This window comes from Hippocampus comes, unplaced genomic scaffold (genome assembly GCF_001891065.2).
Source record: "Hippocampus comes isolate QL1 unplaced genomic scaffold, H_comes_QL1_v1.1 scaffold356, whole genome shotgun sequence".
In the NCBI taxonomy this organism is placed as follows: Eukaryota; Metazoa; Chordata; class Actinopteri; order Syngnathiformes; family Syngnathidae; genus Hippocampus; species Hippocampus comes.
Window position 1 is genome coordinate 172,579 of NW_017805633.1, and position 17,782 is coordinate 190,360.

The 17,782-nt window shown below is 41.1% G+C and overlaps 1 protein-coding gene across 8 annotated transcripts in view; it reads right to left on the bottom strand.

The window, feature by feature from the left end:
• Positions 1 to 17,782, bottom strand: part of ralgapa1 (Ral GTPase activating protein catalytic subunit alpha 1) — a 90,486-nt gene that overhangs the window by 64,491 nt on the left and 8,213 nt on the right. For 3 of the 8 annotated variants that reach the window (XM_019881670.1, XM_019881672.1, XM_019881673.1), the window contains exons 4-19: positions 17,193 to 17,250; positions 17,036 to 17,079; positions 16,748 to 16,925; positions 16,175 to 16,290; positions 14,971 to 15,109; positions 14,688 to 14,896; positions 13,410 to 13,733; positions 13,139 to 13,309; positions 12,151 to 12,222; positions 11,898 to 12,046; positions 11,545 to 11,668; positions 11,246 to 11,392; positions 8,511 to 8,601; positions 8,197 to 8,361; positions 6,166 to 6,312; positions 1,911 to 3,725 (exon numbers count right to left, since the gene is read on the bottom strand). In XM_019881670.1, coding sequence (XP_019737229.1) covers positions 1,911 to 3,725; positions 6,166 to 6,312; positions 8,197 to 8,361; positions 8,511 to 8,601; positions 11,246 to 11,392; positions 11,545 to 11,668; positions 11,898 to 12,046; positions 12,151 to 12,222; positions 13,139 to 13,309; positions 13,410 to 13,733; positions 14,688 to 14,896; positions 14,971 to 15,109; positions 16,175 to 16,290; positions 16,748 to 16,925; positions 17,036 to 17,079; positions 17,193 to 17,250 — 3,949 coding nt within the window. The remainder of the gene's footprint in view (positions 1 to 1,910; positions 3,726 to 6,165; positions 6,313 to 8,196; positions 8,362 to 8,510; positions 8,602 to 11,245; positions 11,393 to 11,544; positions 11,669 to 11,897; positions 12,047 to 12,150; positions 12,223 to 13,138; positions 13,310 to 13,409; positions 13,734 to 14,687; positions 14,897 to 14,970; positions 15,110 to 16,174; positions 16,291 to 16,747; positions 16,926 to 17,035; positions 17,080 to 17,192; positions 17,251 to 17,782) is intronic. The other 5 variants (XM_019881671.1, XM_019881676.1, XM_019881675.1 and 2 more) reach the window with 5 other exon arrangements.

Here is a 17,782-nt window from a genome sequence, read left to right on the forward strand (position 1 = left end):
TGTAGTATCTTGATAAATGATGAATCCAGAGTTGCCAATCCGCATATCCACCATGTGAGCAAAATTTTTGATGGAATGATCAGGCACCGAGAATTAGGCAGTGGCATATGGCAAGTAAGTGTCTGCCCTATTTTGGGAAGTTTTTTTGTGGGAGTTTTGGAAGCCATTCATCAAGGCCAATTGTTAGGTCACATTTTATCGATGCTGTAGTTCATCACAAAGTGTTTGATGGGATTGAGGTATGTCATTCAAAGTCACCCAAGCATGCCTTCATGGACTGAAATATGAATGTGCCCCCCAGTTTTTGTCCCTGTAGTGTCCCTACTTTGTAAATGTGAGCCATAGCCTGTGGGTAACGTATTTTGATAGTAGCCAACTAAATTTAAATATTAGTTTGGAAAATGGATGGAGTATAGAGTCATGCCAATGTTTAGTGAAATGATGCTTACAGTTAGTACAGGTGCCTTAAGAACTCATGGAACCATCAAAACTCACAGATAGAACAAAATTCAAACAAACCGCCATACAAAAAACCACAGTGAAAACCTGTAACCACTGTAAATAGCACAGCCACCTTACGCTGTCTTTTCTATGCTATTGCTGTTTATTTATTCTACAAATATATTGCTAATGCTTTATTTTATATTGCACTTATATTGAACTGTGTACAGTTCTTTTCTGAAACATTAATTTTGTGCAATGAAACACTTTATCCCCCCACCCCCAATCTTGCTGCTATAGACTGCAAATTTCCCCAGTGTGGGATGAATAAAAGTTATCTTATCTTATAGCAAATCAAGAAAATATATGCCGTTATCTTATCTTATCTTATAGCAAATCAAGAAAATATATGCCAACTACGTCTATATATCAAAACTTTCATGTAATAATAAAAAATAAATAAAATAAAATAAAGGGAACTTACTGTGGTATCATGCACATGAGACACCAATTAAATGGATAAATAGATGACTGGAAAAATAATTTTTGGCACAAATCGGCAAAGAAAACATGTGAGACAGAGTAAATGTGTGAATCGCGGTGACATGAATGAGTCACCGTGTACAAGTATACCATCTAATCGTTTAAGAAAATAATAGATAGATAGATAGATAGATAGATAGATAGATAGATAGATAGATAGATAGATAGATAGATAGATAGCTAGATAGCTAGCTAGCTAGCTTTTGGATCCATTTACATTTCTGCGTGCCACAAATTGAGGATGCCATTAGTCACGCGACAGATTTACGTTGCATTATAGCGGTTCAGGAGGGAACTACAAAAGTATGTTGGGAAAGTTGCTAAGTATAATTAAAGCAAATATCATTTCACCCTACTCTAACTTATAAAACATAAAAACAAAAAACAAAAATGTCACCGAAATATGGTGTAAAAAGGTGAACACAATGCAACAATTGGAAGACCTATAATGGGGTTGTATGTTTTGGAAAAAAAAAAGTGGACTGTTGTTTCCTTCTGTGGAGCTGAGGCAGTCCTGGAAGGAGGTGAGGTAGGCACAAGGTCACATGCAATTTTATGGCGAGCGGGGGAGGAGACTGGGGAAGAAAGGAGGACATCAAATTTCCACAACCCTTAGGAGGAGGACAGCAAGAGGAGAGGGCCTCTGAGATAGGGGGACAGGTGGAAAGTTATGGGAGGAGGGGTCTTCAGTAGGTGGCAGGCTGAAGGAGGGGCTCACGTTCAAGAGGAAAAAAACACTTTCAGTCCAGTAGCAAGATGATGAGTTTCAGCCAAAATGAATGTCATTCCATCATAACAAACCAGTTAAACAGCCACAAAGGAAAAAATGGTTGTTGATGTTTGTGTTTTGTGAGTATTTGTCTTTTCCACTGGTGTTGGACTGTTGTTGTGCCCGTTGTGAGCACTTTGTCCACTGCGATCCTCACCTGCCGTGGTAGACTTTCGTCCAAAGTAGCCCAGGACATGGGAGTAGAGGTCTCTTAGTGAAGCATCACCCATTGCAGCCCGCCCTTGCCGCTGTGGCGACGAACCTTGGGATGACCCCTGACCTCGCGGGCGGGGCTTGGCGGACAAAGCATGAACCACAGTCTTATACACCCCGCCAAGAAGAGCCCCTTGGTGGTGTTTGGAGACAGAGCTGCCGGGTTCCTGGGAGCGAGAGCGGGAAGCCCGAGAACGCAAGGCCGACCGTCCCAATCGGCCTCGCACGCCTGATGACGCACCGGAACTGCTTGTTATGGCCTCGAAGTGGGTCTCGTGCACCGAATTGGATCCCGCGCATGATCCTGGATGCTGAGGTTTGTCCTTGTCCCCTGCTCCAGTGCCAGTCCTGTTTTCCTGATCAACACCCGATGTACCGTGGGCCCTAGTGACATCTGCTGGCAGTCTCTCATGGCCCCCTACTTTGTGACCAACAGCAGCCACAGAGGCAAACTTACCTGCACTGCCTGCTCCCTGCTTCCCCCCTGCTCCTGTCCCAGCTCCTGGCCTCTCACCAGCAGTGTGGCTGTGAGTGTGAAAGTGACTAAGCCGACGCAGCCTGGCTTTCCAGTGGGCCTCTTTATTCTCAAGGGGGTTGTGGAACTGGACTGACTCAGTGGAAGGTCTGAAGCTCACATGGACAGCACCAGAATGATGCTTTTTTGTGTTACGGGACATCTTGGGCTTGGCTGAGTCAGACGCTTGGGGAGTTTCAATTGCTTCGCAGGTAGATTCGACTGTGTAAGGGTCTGGTCTCGTTAAGTAGTGCCTTTTGATTGTGGCTGCGTCTTTTTCAGCATTTTTGTCTCCTCCTATTTCCCTCCAATAATCACCTTTTCCTTCCCATTCTCCTCCTCCTGTTGCGTTTCCTCCACCTACTTCCCTTTTGCCTTTCTCATCACTGCTCCCTTTCGCACCAAGCGAGGGCCACTGACACTGCATTTCAAGGCACTCGTAAATGCTCCGCTGTTCTGCCTCAATCTCCTCTGCTGCGTCAACATTATTGTCTCGAATTGAATTACTTACCTGCCTATCTTCCTTAGAAATCTGCCTGTCAACCACCTTTTGTGTCTCTCGTATAAAATCTGTTTCCCCTGTTGTCATAACAGTTTTCACTGGTACAGAAGTTCGAATGTCGTTTTCAAAGGCAAGACTCGCTGCCAATCTTGCCGCTTCATTTCGCTCAGCGGCTTTGTTAGTGAGATAGTCCCTAATTGAGGAGAATAAATCATCCTCATTTGGTACAGCGCCTACTTCATTCTCCTCGACATCAATCTCCTTATCGGCAGAAAATGTAAAGGCAGAATCCCAGTCGCTTACCCAATCTGAACTTGAACCTCGGCTTTGACAGCCAATATGATCGCACTCACTCACATCATTTAGTCCCTCTGAGGTTGAGGAAACAACACCATTGGGGAATGTAAGGGGGGTAGGACAGGACGAGCGGAAAGGACATGGGAGTGGTTGAGCCGCATCGCTATTGCTTGCAAGTAAGCTAGTATCAGTGAGGTGATGGGGGTTTGGGATGGTACTGGGATCCCCTTGTGGGTCTTCACCTTTGACCCGTTCGGCGATAAAAGGCTCCATGATGTCAGAGGCACTGCTGCTCCTTGCAAGCGATGAAGGGGCCGGGTTATCCGGATCACAAGGCCCTCCCTGGAACACCTCCGAACAGGAGGTCGGAGGGGTCTCATCGCTCTGGGAAGAGTGGCGCATCCGAGATGGGCGGGATGTCAGCGTGATTGGCGAGTCCTCAAGGTCTGGTAAATAGGCAGATAATGATATATTGGTACTACATTCAGAAACAAACACATACAAAAGAGAACAACACACATCTATCAAAACATGAAAATGTTTTTACACACACACACGCACACACACACACACACACACACACACACAAGATGGGATTGGCAATGTCTTCTCACTTTTCGTGAGTGACACGTTCCGAGTGCTCTCTCCCTTGCAATAGGTGAATTGTAACTAAATAGAGGGTGGCTTAAAACATGAAATAATTTAAAAAAAATTATCTGGGGGAATTTACACCTCCATAAGCCATTATGAACGACCTCCACAAGGTTCCCCACCCTTCTAAACATTTGTTACACTCAATAAATGTAACTTTTAAATTGCAAACTGAAGAATAAATACCGAGCTGCAGGTTATTGTAAGCGGAGCATGCGCTGCACAAATTTCTCCCCCCAAAGTAATTTAAAATTAAAATAAACAAATATTTATTGACTGGTCCGCCTTAGAAGTGAGAAAAATCAGAAGAAAACCTGCAAAATGGTGTGGTCCAAACTGCTACAGATGAAGTTATGGTCACAAATGAATATCTGCGATAAAGTGAATCCATAATAACGGAACAGCAAAGTAGCGAGGGACCAATGTCCATGCCACATGACCTGTCATTGAATTTCATTGAATATCTGAGCATACAGACACTTTTACTCCAAGTTACTGTTTCAAAAAAAGAAAAACAACAACAACAACAAAAACATCTGAACATTTTGTTTTAGAAAGCGGGAGGGATTACATCATGTGATTTTATTTAAAGTCACATGATCCAAAAGGTTAATTTCATGGTCAAATTATAGGTCAAAAGGTCAAGTTACTAAAAATTGCACCAATCTTCTGAATGCAAGAATCCTTGTTCAATTCCCTTTCCAGCAATACCAGTTTTGGGAAGATTGACGCAGTAGTTCCTGAAATATGAGGGTTCAAAGGAAGGTGGCCACGCCCCTTTATGGTGAAAATGTAAAAATTCGACAGGCCGTAGCGCCTAAAGCTCTGCTCTGAGCGAGTGACCTAAAATTTGAGATTTAGTATTGTGCCACTGCTATCAACTAGTACACCAAGTTTAATTAAAATCATAATCTTGGTGAAACCCACTGGGTGATTTGGCATGGATGTACAAGTTTTTTAATTTGTTGCACGCTTTTGCTGTCGTGATGTGCTGTTTGGCAGTAATAATTATGTTTTTGATGATTTAAAACTGGGCGAAAACACATCAAACAGACATGAAAAGGATTTTTTTTTTCGGGGACATGTCACCAACCCTTTTGAAACTGGGAGCTAGTGCTAGCTAAATCTACAAAAGTTGGGAGAAATATCTAACAGCCAAAGCCCTTCAAAAAAAAGTCTTTTGGAGACAAAGATTGGTGACGTCCCATGATCAAAACCCCTAACCGGGCAAGGAGAAACGTTGAGAAGTGACCACTGATAAGGGTCTAAACGTGCAAAAACTAACTTTGCACACATCAGGCATGGCAAAAAATTTACATCAGGGGTTGATTGTGTCCACCCATCCATCCATCCATTGTCTGAACGACTTTATCCTCACGAGTGTGCTGCAGCCTATCTCAGCCGTCATCGGGCACTAGGCGGGGGACACCCTGAACTGGTTACCAGCCAATCCAGCAGGGCACACATAAACGAACAACACATTGCACTCACAGTCACACCTAGGGACAATATAGAGTGTTCCGTTAACCTGCCATGCATGTTTTTGGAATGCGGGAGGAAACGGGAGTACCCAGAGAAAGCCCACGCAGGCATGGGGAGAACATGCAAACTCCACTCAGGGAGGCCGGAGCCGCAATTGAACCAGGCACCTCTGCTCTGTGAGATCGGCGTGTTAGCCAGTCATCCACCATGCCGCCCGGTTAATATACAGTATACTAATGTGCCAGTACCACAACATGGCAAGAGTTGCGAGGGCCCGTTAAGCTCAAGCATGGACACATGCACCTTCAGCTACGAACAGCTAGGGAAGACAACGTTGCAAACCAAGTCTTTACTCATGTCTCATGAAGCAAAGGGTCAAATGACTCATTAAAACTAATTTCATGAGACCAGCAATATCACCTAAGACCCTAGTGGAAATCAATCAAAGACATTTAGCAAACACATAAAGACTAAATGAAAGTGAAAACATGCATCCGTGTGAGTTGGCATGCAAGATAAAGATATATACCATCACTTCATTTCTAAATGCCCCTAAACCAGGCCACAAACAAGTGGAAAGGGTGAATAACGTTCAGTCATTCTTGATGAACTAGGAACAGTCAGTCCATTGCTTTACGAATACAAAAGGGAGAAACTAAAATATACAAATAACATTTCTTTGACAGATGTGTGAAGACTTCAGGCACACAGCAGGCAGAAGGCAGGCAGTCGGGAAGTGCAAAGAGCGTGTACCTGCCAGCTGGTCGGCAAGGGGGGGTAGTAAAGGGTGGTGGTGGTGGAGAAGGACAGGAAGAGGCGGAGCCAGAGCAGGAGCACTCTTGGCACTGCGGATAAAGGCTGAGGAGAGCAGAGAGTCCCCTGTAGAACAGCTTCGCAGGGCTGAAGAGGTCGGAAGTACAGGTAGAAGGTATACAAAAGAAAGTGAAGAGGGTCAGGAAAGTAGGAAGAGAAATAAGGAACGTGTTTGGAAAAAGTCAATGGAAAAGAAAAATGGGTGGAAAGTGAAGTGAAAAGAAAGGGAAGGTGAAGGGAGGAGTGAGCGAGGGTTCACTCTGGAACAGGAATAGTGAGAGGCAGGTGGCAGCTGGTATGTCCTCTGCAAAGCCCTGAACAAAGTTAGCTTAAAAAAAGAGCTGAAGCTACAGTAACAAAAAATGAAAATAATATCTCTACACCTACACAAAGGTGTGAGCACATCTCATAGGAAATCTGAACAAGGCTGCTTCTCTCAACACAAAAATCACATAATTACCTTTTCGGAAATGAACGTGAGATTTATGAAAGCTCTAGCCACCCTTACAACAATCTGCCCCCCCCCCCCCACCGCCCAACCAAGAATGTAGTCTGACATTGTCCAGAGTGTTGTATCAACAACAACAAATTGTTATTAGTCTTACATCCATCCAAAATTAATAACATAGAAAACATCTACCAGTAAGCAATGTTAATATGAACATTTTCCATAAAGTTTTAATACATTTTGAACACTGAATTCCACATTAAAAACACCCTGCATTTTTTCAAAAAACAGAAAAAGTTTATTGTATGCAGCATATACAGTTTATTTTTATTTCAAGGCCATCTGTAGCATTATTCATGTTATTATCGAAATCAGGAGCATCTATCAGCCAACAAGCCCACACCCTCACTCAATGCCATCAGCGAGTTGGTGGATGCAATGTGAAAGTAATGTTGTGGTTGGAATGGAATCATTTTTAATGCCAACACAATACTTGTTTGGGTACAAATTTTTCTACAATGCCAAAACGCATTTTTATTGTCAAACCATAATGGGAATATTCTGGCATCATACGCTAGGAAGGTGCGCATCTGGCAAATTGTGCGTGAGCCATGCGCAAGAAGTTGGTTGGCTGGACAGGTTGACGTTACTCGGCGATGCCTGGGGATGAATGCCAGGCAATTCTGGCGGATCTCCCCAGCTAGGCTGCCCACTGGATTCAGCTGTTAGCCTGCAGGCACCAGCCGGGACCACCAGAAAGGGCTCTGGAAATCCGCATTCAGGATCCAATGTACTCACATGCACCATTGTACTCCCGCCTCTCAGTTACAAATTAAAATTGTTTAACTATATGAAGCTGGAGCTTAGTTTGACTTGTATTTAAATTAAAGCAGGAGACTGTTGAGCCCCTCCTAACAGATTCATCTCTGGCTAAAACCTTAAAATTGCTGACATAAAATATTTTCCTTGTATTGATTTTTTTTTTTTCAGTAAATTTTATATTATTTTAAGGCAATGTCAAATTTATGTCTGTTCCAAAACCTAGTTTTAAACAGTGGACTCACGCTCATGGAAGTTTCAGACTGATAATGACTCAAAAGGTCAAAAAATGCTGGGACAACTCAGCATTCTTCGATCCAATCAAAAGTTTGTAGCCACGGCTGAATGACTTGAATAAAAACATTTCAATGAACACACACCAAAAAGCCAAAAATGAAATAATGAGGGCAGACTTGAAGTCAAAAGGCAACTTGAGAAGCGATACATTTAGCTGTTGAGTAGCGAACAGGAAATTAACTTCCATTGGCATGGAAACTCCATAGCTATTCCTGCTATGATGACAATGTTTCTGAAACATGAAAGAAAGTCATTTGTGTATGTTTTATGATGACTGAAAACGGCAAAGCTATTTTGTCAAATTGCTCTAAGAGTCAGGGACCCATGCTGGTGTGCTCTGCAATGAATCTGACCACCCCGAAAGATAAGAATGAAGAGGCCGTTCATTCATCAGGCGAGATACTCACCTACAGTCTTTTGGCGGACAATGCTCCGGGCCTTTTCGATGCCTGGCGAACCAGCTGTGGTGGCACTACGTTGTCTCATGGCAGCTGCCTGACCTGGTTGGTCTCTGCTCCACCCTTTAGAGAAGGAACGATCCACTATCTGCCGCTGACCTTCTGAACCGATACCTGAGGCATTGTGAGAATATTCGAAGTACATAGTCAAACATCCTGATGAAAAAGGCCAAAAGAATGCACTTAACATCTGCCGCTATTCGAATGTTGAGAGTTCTCTGTGCCTTTTCAACAGAAATAATGGCTCTGAGTGATAGTCTCACCTTTGCCTTTGTGTTTCTTCTGTTTTTGCTCACTGAGCTTGTCCAGGGGTAGTTCATTCAAATCAACACTGTACAGGTTCCTGGCCAACACCTAAGCCGCAACAGTACACAGGCTTGAAGTATCGAGCTAGTGTGACACAAGGTAACAGCTCGCGCTGAAAGATATATGCAGTTGTACCTCTACTTAACGAACATCTCTTCATACGAAATGTTCAAGTTACGAAATGGCTCAACAAGAAAATATTGCCTCTTGTTACAAAAGAAATTTCAAGATACGAAAGTTAAAAATACAGTTTGGGCTTCTACACGCAGCTCCGAGTTTCCTGAACGCAGCATACATATAGCTGCTCTGCCATGGGCGATTACCGAGCATCTTCCAGGCATCCGCAGTGGCTAAAAGGGACTTCGACCGTGTGTGTCTAAGTGTGTAGATAGATAGATAAGTGTCTATGCAGCGTCCTCTTCATTCGACTCTCGGGCCAGGAGGCGTTCCGATAGCTTTACGAAAATGCGAATCACCCAGAAAAAGTGTTCACCAGTCCGGCGATCGCTCACTATACTGAGCCGACAAAAGCAAACGTCTTTGTATCAGTTCTTTACAAAATACACTTCTGAGAGAGAACGTGAACTAAAGAGGGCCAAAAACGACGATGATGCAGTTAAAAGACAGTCATTTTTATTCTTTACTCTATTCTTTGTTTTTTTACATTGTGCACAGCTCTCATTTATTGTGCAATGATCTAACTGTAACATGTATTTGTTACATACAACTGATACACCCCCACTGCAAGAAGGAGATGTACCGCCGCTCGTTCCTGCCGACTGCTGTCAGGCTACTGAATAGACAGTCCTGAAAACCTGGACTCACCCCCATTCACCCATTTTTAATATGCTTATATTTATATTTATTTTAGAACTGTCAAACGATTAAAATATTTAATCTAATTAAAAATGCAACTGTCATAATTAACTCAAATTCACTAAAAAAAATCGTGATTACGCACAAATTTTTGATCGTTTCTTAATTTCCTTTTAGATTTTTTTGTCCTATTTTTCCCCATTTTAATGATCTCATCAACGTGGAATCATGAATCAGTTTTCTATGTGCAAAATGCAAATACTTACTGAAATAATTTGGATTTTCAATTTTACATGAACATTTTTCACTTGGAGCAGTTATTCACACATAATCTCTCACACAATATTACTGTCCATCAACAACAGTGAAAAAAATATTTTGTCACACAACAGCTGCTTTAACAGCTCTTTTTATGGAATCAAAACAGAGCAATATAACATTATAAAGTGCACATCTAAGGTAAACTAGTACTCAGCCTGTAGTGGATTCAAGCCATGGTTGCATACTTCGTTTTTCTCAAGTTTGCTTTGAACACAGCAGTCAGGCTATGTTGATTCTGTTGGTCCTTCTTGCGCGGAAGTCTCTCTACGGTTTTGTGTAGACACCATTTCGGATGACTGCACTTGGTTTGATGACAACACTGGAGACGTTTTATTTTCGCAAGGTCGCTACCACTACACCGCTGAACTTTCATTGTCATGTCACCGCCTCTGCACACCGTCACTGTCAGACGAACACAGAGAAGCTCCACCCGCTTTATTTATATGGACACGGAACATGGTAACCTTCCACACAAAATAGTTCCAAACAAGTAACAATCGCGTCAGTGGCATACGTCGTATTCGACAGGCTGCCTGCTCTTTATTCACCAGAGGCTCATCAACCTAGTCTCTTATTTCTCTCCCGAAACAGTGTCTTCTCCCGCTTGGTATACCTTAGCCTTCTCCGCTACGTACAATCTCTACACAGCTTGTAATGGAGGCTCTCGCTGGCAATCTGTAGTGGAGTCGTTAGATGCACTGCGAATGATTTCAGCTTGAGTAGAGCTGTGGACAATGTTGACAGGCTTGCATGCAGTATCCATACATTTAGCTATGGCTTCAGCAAATTTGTTCATCGTCGTGTCATCCATTTTCTTCGCTTTGAAATGATCCATAGCTGTCTGTCTGAGACGAGGGGCCGGAGTACTCACATCAGCTGTGTGCTTGGCCATTAAGTGGTATTTCAGACTCGACGTGCAATGATGATAGCTCAGTTTACGACTGCAAAACATACAGGTGACTTTGGTCTTGTCAGTGGAGCAATCTGGCAACTTTTTAAAAGTAAACTTTCCATTCATAAACTCTAAGTATCCGTTTTCGGTGTCTCGCGCTGCCGTGGCTGGCAAAACAAACGTGCGTGGACCGATGTAGCGCGCTTGTTGTTTTGTTTCTGGTTTATTTATTGAGCAACGTAACATCCGCTGTGACGTCTGCCGCGTTAATCTCGCGAGAAAAAATTTAACCCCATTAAAATTCATTTAAATTAATGCCAATAAAAACGCACTAAACTGACAGCTCTAATTTATTTATATACTTTTTGTCTTCTACTTTCTCCCTTTCATAATGTTGCTGCTGTAAATTGGGAATTTCTCCATTGTGAGACAAATAAAGGTTATCTTATCTTCTTATCTTAGCTTATATTTTGATGAATTCTTATGCTTTAGAAAACATTTATGTCTGAATTTTGGGGGGCGCTTGGAACGGATTAGGGCATTTACATGGAAAACGTCTTTTCACTTACAAAATTTTCTAGTGAAGAAATTTCTTCCAGAGCCAATTAATTTCGTAAGTAGAGGTACCACTGTATTCCAAGTGAAATGAGTTTCTTCTTTTACCTTTGTAAGAGTCTCCATCGTGAGGGACCATTCAGTTACCAGCTCCTCCCAGCATGTAAGAGAAGCGAGGACTGAGAGGAGGTCATCCCACAGTTCTCTGCTGATGTAGACGTTTAAATTCCCCTTAATCCAGGCTACGATCAATGTCTGTGCAGAGAGAGTGATGAAATATAATCAAGGTCATCTTAGAAAGAATGTAAGTTGAAAGCACTTTTTTTTTTTTTTTTTGGTGCCATTTTGATGACAGCTCCACCCGGCCCCTCCCCTCTGGTCTCCGGCTTGTGCTGAGTATTCAGTACCTGAAAGATAGGACCAGCCAGCCTTCCCGACAGTGTGTTATTCTTCTTGCCCTGGGGCATAATAGATGGAGGTCTCTTCATCACTGACTCTGTCACTCTCAGTAGAACAAGTAAGATCTGCTCCCTACCAAGAAAAGTTCACCCATCCATCCATAAATAATGAGACAAAATATGTTTAAACATAGAAGCAAGTAGATCTCACGGATGCACTTTCATTCTTGAGCAATGTATTTTCACACGTAGTGAATGAAGAAATATTAAATATCAATGGATTATGCTGACATGAAGCTGTAATGTTATACTTTTTTGCCATTAGCAAGTGACGACATAATGTGTCCATCTTTTGTCATTACCATGTTTTCTGGTCCATGGTCTCATGCATAACAAGGCTGCGGTAGATGTTTAAGACTCGCTTGCACATGTCGACGTGCTCCTCTAAAAGGAACTTGATATCGTTGGCTGGCTCCAATAAAAAAACGTTGGATGAATGGGTAATAAATACCTAAAGGGAAGACAGGTTATGCCATGTAGATCCACCAAGCACAGTTTAACAATGTATTTTTCGGACTTGTGATCAGTATGTGTATTTTTGTTTGAGATCCATACCTGTAGTGTAGTCTGAACTCCTGCGTGAACGCTATACTCCAACAATTCGCTATCAATCATTTTATTTAGTCCCTTAGAAGAGGAAAAAATATGCAGACAATTTAAAATAATATAATTGAGTCTTGCCCAATGAAAAATATATCTTAATATAAGATTTTTCAATCACAGATCGCAATTTTAGTGGGCGCGCATATATATATATATATATATATATATATATGTTTCTGAGCTGGTGTTGTTTGTGTACATTAATTTCTAAACATAGATTGTATATGACTGTATGATGTCATGTACTGACTTGGTCAAGAAATAAGGAACAGTTTACCATTTGAAAAAAATGTGCTGAAATAACACTAGTCAACACATTTTTAAGACATTCTTAATCAGAGATGCAATTAAAATTTTACAGATTAATTTTTGGGATTGATTCAAAATGTGCCATAGTTTTGTTTTTTTTTTTTAACGAGCACATCAGGTTTTCATAATATTATTAATATATTATGATTAATAATAACAATACTATAACATACAATATAGGAATATATTTAGTCATATTTTTGAAGGGGGAAGTTTTATCAACAGGTGGAATTTTTTTCTGAAACAACGCAGTATAAAATCCGTATTGTGCAAGCTTTTATAGGTAAAATGAAAATAATGTTCCTCAAATACCTGAAGTGCTTGAAAAAATATCAATAAAAATAATAATGCATCCAAGTCATCAGCGTCAAAAAATATTTTAAGGGACACATAAACCCATTTCTGATTCAAATTTTCGACTTACCAGTGCAATGGTTACCTCGAAATAGTTGTATTATTCCATACACTACAAAATGCAGTTTTTTCTGATAAGCAAAATAAAAAGGTCATTTTGAGAGAGCAAAAAAAATGTTCCAACCAAAAATGTACTAGACCGTGGTCCAAAAAGCAAGGGTTACTTGCACCGTTCAACCGATAATTAATACATGACTGTTTAAATCTCATTTGGCACCTCATCATCCTTCTCTGAGCCAGTGTCCATACTACCGGCTGTTGCTATGGGATACGGTCCCTCCTCTGGCTCCTTCATGAATACTGGCTTGTCCTCCATGGAGATCCACTCCTGGTAAACACGGACCACTTTCCGCATTGCTGCAGCTTCACACATCGGAAGGAGAAATGCCTGCAGTGGTCGCGAGACAAGTGTCAACCATTCATATGTAGTCATGCATGTTTTCTGCATTGTCCAACATTCTCAACTAGGGAGAAAATTGCTCCTTCACCTGTCTGAAGATCTCACTGATGAAGTTGATGCTGGTTCTGGAGCTGGTCAGGACTCTCCTCACGACCTCCATATCAGTCAGCTGCTCTTCATCCATAGAGCAGAGTGAGGAAGAACTGGGCTCCCTCTCTGTTAATGTGGATGTGTTGGAGTGGCATTGTTCCGATTCCCCCATTGGACCAGTAGCCCCACCAAGGCCCATGCTGCCTCCCCCCTGACCAGATAAGCTTCCGCTCCCTTCAAGATGGTTGTCAGGGCGCAATCCAGTGATGCTGCCGTCATCTGAGCTGCCAGCAGACCGAGCAGCAAGCCCGGCTGCTGCTCGCTGTGGATGAGATCAAAATTGTAACCCTTTTCATGAGTGTTTGTTTATTTCAGTGTCTTATTTCAGAAGTCGGTATCTACTGCAGTTACACTTACTCCTAGTAAAGTCTGGATTGTCTCTGTAGGTTCGAGTGCCTAATTATAATTGCCCGCTTCACTCAGATATTATTGACGACCAATTAACGTGTACTTTTCAAGTGACACACATTCAATATTACTGTGTTTCCATTCACAGAACATATAAAACAACCCGCAAGCAGAGATAATTTGAAATGACATGAAAATGTCACAAGCGTCAAAAACATGTACCGTATTGGCCCGAATATAAGACGACCCTGATTATAAGATGACCCCCTCTTTTACAAGACTCAAGTTTGAAAAAAGACTTTTTGAACACCAAATGAATTTTTCTACAGAAAATAATTACAGTACATCTCAAACCAATGATTATAAAAATATATTTGAGAGAAAAAGCATGTTATTTTGCCTCATTCAAATCTAAAGTGCAATCACATTCGTAAATGAATGGCTTCTGGCTTTTGAAATGTAAATTACATCAGAACTTCTCCTCAGCTGCCGGTTAACCTGGCCGATCTTCGACCCACTTTTCTCCAGATTGTCACTACGTTCTCCATTTTCGGTTATCTCTTCTATTATTTTCTTCTCTTTTCCTTCTTACCGCTATTTTTATTTTTATTCTTCGTGGCAGGGGTTCACTTTGGCCTGGGGAGTCAAGTTCAGCATTCGCTTCAAGGATATCTGGCGCCATCTAGCGTCGTGAATGGGGATAATGTCTAGACCCCGAATATAAGACGACCTCCACTTTTTCAGTCTTATTTCAATTCCAAAAAACACCGTCTTATTTTCGGGCCAATACGGTAGTTAGAAACTGTCATGATCCTGTCTCGTTTGTTTTGTTTTAACTTTGCGGTACCATCCAGATGGTGTGCATTACCTGTATGTTCTTGGGGATGTTTTCACCTTCTGTCCCAGGGATCTGTGTGTTTGTGTTGGGTCGTGGCTCCAGCCAAAAAGAAACCAGCCAGCGGATGAAGATGACTCGGGCCTGAAGGAAACTTTCCTTGGTGCAATAGAGAATTTCCGCACCATCCTGTTCCCTGCGCACCATACTGTAATAGGGCTTTGGACGCATTGGAGGAACCTCTGAAAGGAAAAGGATGGCTTTATACATTGGGCATATCAAGTGCCGATAAAAGGCATTACTTAAATTTACTGACCTAGTATGGGGTTGTAGAGACTAGTTTCCGAAGCAAAGTTGGGAAAGATGTGAGGAAGGTAAAATTTCCTGAAGTGACCAAAGAGGAAGCTAAACCCGCGTTCGTGATTTTCTTTACAACGCCACTCGAGAGACTTGGCCTGGTTGGAAGACACAAACATAAGCTTGTTTTGTACACCCACAAAAATAGGGCTAAATGGAGAAGAGCTCCTTTGTTGACAGCGGAGCTTGTGTCACAATGAGACAATGATACATAGGAAATGCAAAGAGTCAGTTACAGAGATGTGAACTGGATACAAGGTTAGTGTTGCTATACATTCGGCTTTATTGGCTTTGTCTCCAAGTTTATTTTAGTTAACAGAAACTAACAAAACGAAACCTGAAATTGAAAAAAAATGTTTTTTAACTAATTAAAATAAAAATGGAAATGCTTGGGGTTGATTTCAAATGTATTTGTTTCGGGACGTTTGAACAGTCGTCTGGGAGTTGTGGTCCTTAGATTGTGTGTCGTACAAAAATGACATCATCTAGCTGCAACCAATAAGATGACATCGCTACGAGGTGACCAGTTTCCATGTTGGTCTTTTGGCCCAAGTGGCTACCGTGCTTTTGTCGTTGAACTCAGACCACATTGTAGCGCGTGGTAAGAAGTGTATGACGGTATATATGACCAAAATAAAAAAATAAGTATACTGTACAACCAATTTAATAATTCTTAACAAGAACTGAAGCCACAAATACACTTTCGAAGTTGGCAAATTGGCAAATAAGGCATCGTGTGATGACTCGAGCTTTAGAAGCAGTATTATGTACATTACTTATTGTAATTCAGTCTGTGGACCATTAAACACTAGCTGTATTTGATTTGTGGATGGATGGTTTCTTTTAAAATGTTTCTAAATTCATATTTGTGTGAAATTTTTACGACACCACTTACCATAGTCTTTTTAATTTGTTTATACTGCACACAATACACAACTTGAATAAAAAAAGAAAACAAATGATAAAACTTACAAAAACCTAAACTAAAAACAACAATTTTTGAAAAAAAAATAAACTACCTCAAAACGAAATAAAAACTAACAAGAGTGAAAATTCCCTGTTTTTCACACTGATAAATAACTAATAATATTTAGTAAATAAAGACATTTCATATTGTGTGATTATGTTATGTTAGTTGTGTTAGTAAGAAATAATGATAATACCTGGTTTACCATGTATTTCAGTAGTGCTTCCAAAAAATAAGCGGTAAGGTCCTCCTGGTTCTTGTCACCGGACTGGGGATGTACCAGTGGGGTAATCTCCTCTGGCGTGACTTGAGCTGAAAGGTGGAATTGAAAAGCAATCTCACATTAGAGTAAAACAATCATTTACTAATAAACAACTAATCGATTATCAAATTATTCAAGAATTATTTTTGATGATCCATCAAGGACAATACAGATATTTCAAATTGTCCAAATCCACAAAATGTCATCCTCTCAACAGTAAATATTCTCAGATGTCAAGTTTTTCAATACAGGATGGAAATTACACAATATTTTTTTGATGCCAAAATAACCGACAGAATATTTAATTATTGAAATAATCGCTCATTGCAGCCCTATATCCATTTCAGAAAGAAGCCATATAGAGTAAAGTTTTTTTTTTTGCCTGCCTATCCAGTGACAGATGGTCATAATTGTAATTATGAAAATCGTATTTAATTAGCAACAAAGCAAAGAATTAAAGTTAGCTCTTTTCATTGGGAGCAACTACAACAATTCCCTACTACTCACTCTCAGTTAAGCTGAGGGGTGGGTTGATCAGAGTGTCCAAAGTGCGTGGAGTCCCATGGCAGAGCGGAGCCGGGAAACCAGGAATTACACAGGCAAACATGCAGAGTTGCTCGCGTTGAGCATTATTCTGTAATGCCTGCATCCACAGCAGGAACAGGCGCACACCTTCTCGACGGATCTGCAGTGCGCAGGAGCAAGTGGGGTGTCCATATAAATTTGTGTATTTCACCAGCAGAAGGAAATTAAAGAAAGCAGTCTTGATTTGGATTAACAAAAAAAGTAAAATACCTTTAAAGAGTTACCGGTGTGCAACAGTTTCTTCAATATCAGTCCTGAAAATGAGATATGTATCCAATAAATCACATATTAGAAGAGGTCACAGTGAAAGTGTAGGAGCAGATTTAACACATTTTGGAAAGGGTTGACAGCCAGCTGTGTTTGTTACCAATGCTGTGGAACTGCCATCGGCTCTGGATTCTCTCTGGGAGGAGCTGGAGGATTTTCTGAAACAGAAGCAGAGAAAAGAAACAAAACATATTAATATATCCCGGTGAGTTTCAGCAATATCTGACATTACGTTGAATGCATACTGATAATGGCGTGATGTTAAAACAGATTATTTATATCATTAGATCTCTTTTGGCTATGGACTTCTCCAAGATTTTATCGGAGTCAAAAGTCAGCTTGCCTCGAAACACAAATTTTGAGGTTTCTATCGTCAAGAAGCATTGCCTGACGCGTCGCACAAAATAAATCTCAGAATGCAGACAATTAAGAACTGTTAACTTGTCGACAGAGCAACTTCGCACTGATCTTGCCCTTTCAGCGCTGGACAAATGTATGCAAGCGTATTCTAAAGAATTCCAACCTGATCTGTATTTACATTTAGTTTAGTTTTTTTTTTAAATTCTCCTCATATAAAGAAAAGCAAGTTTATTTGGCACATGGGAATGAAAAATGCATTAAAAAAGACTGAAATGCAAGGCCAACACCCATGTCGTGTGATGGGGCGGCTTTGGGTGCATGTCTGATGTT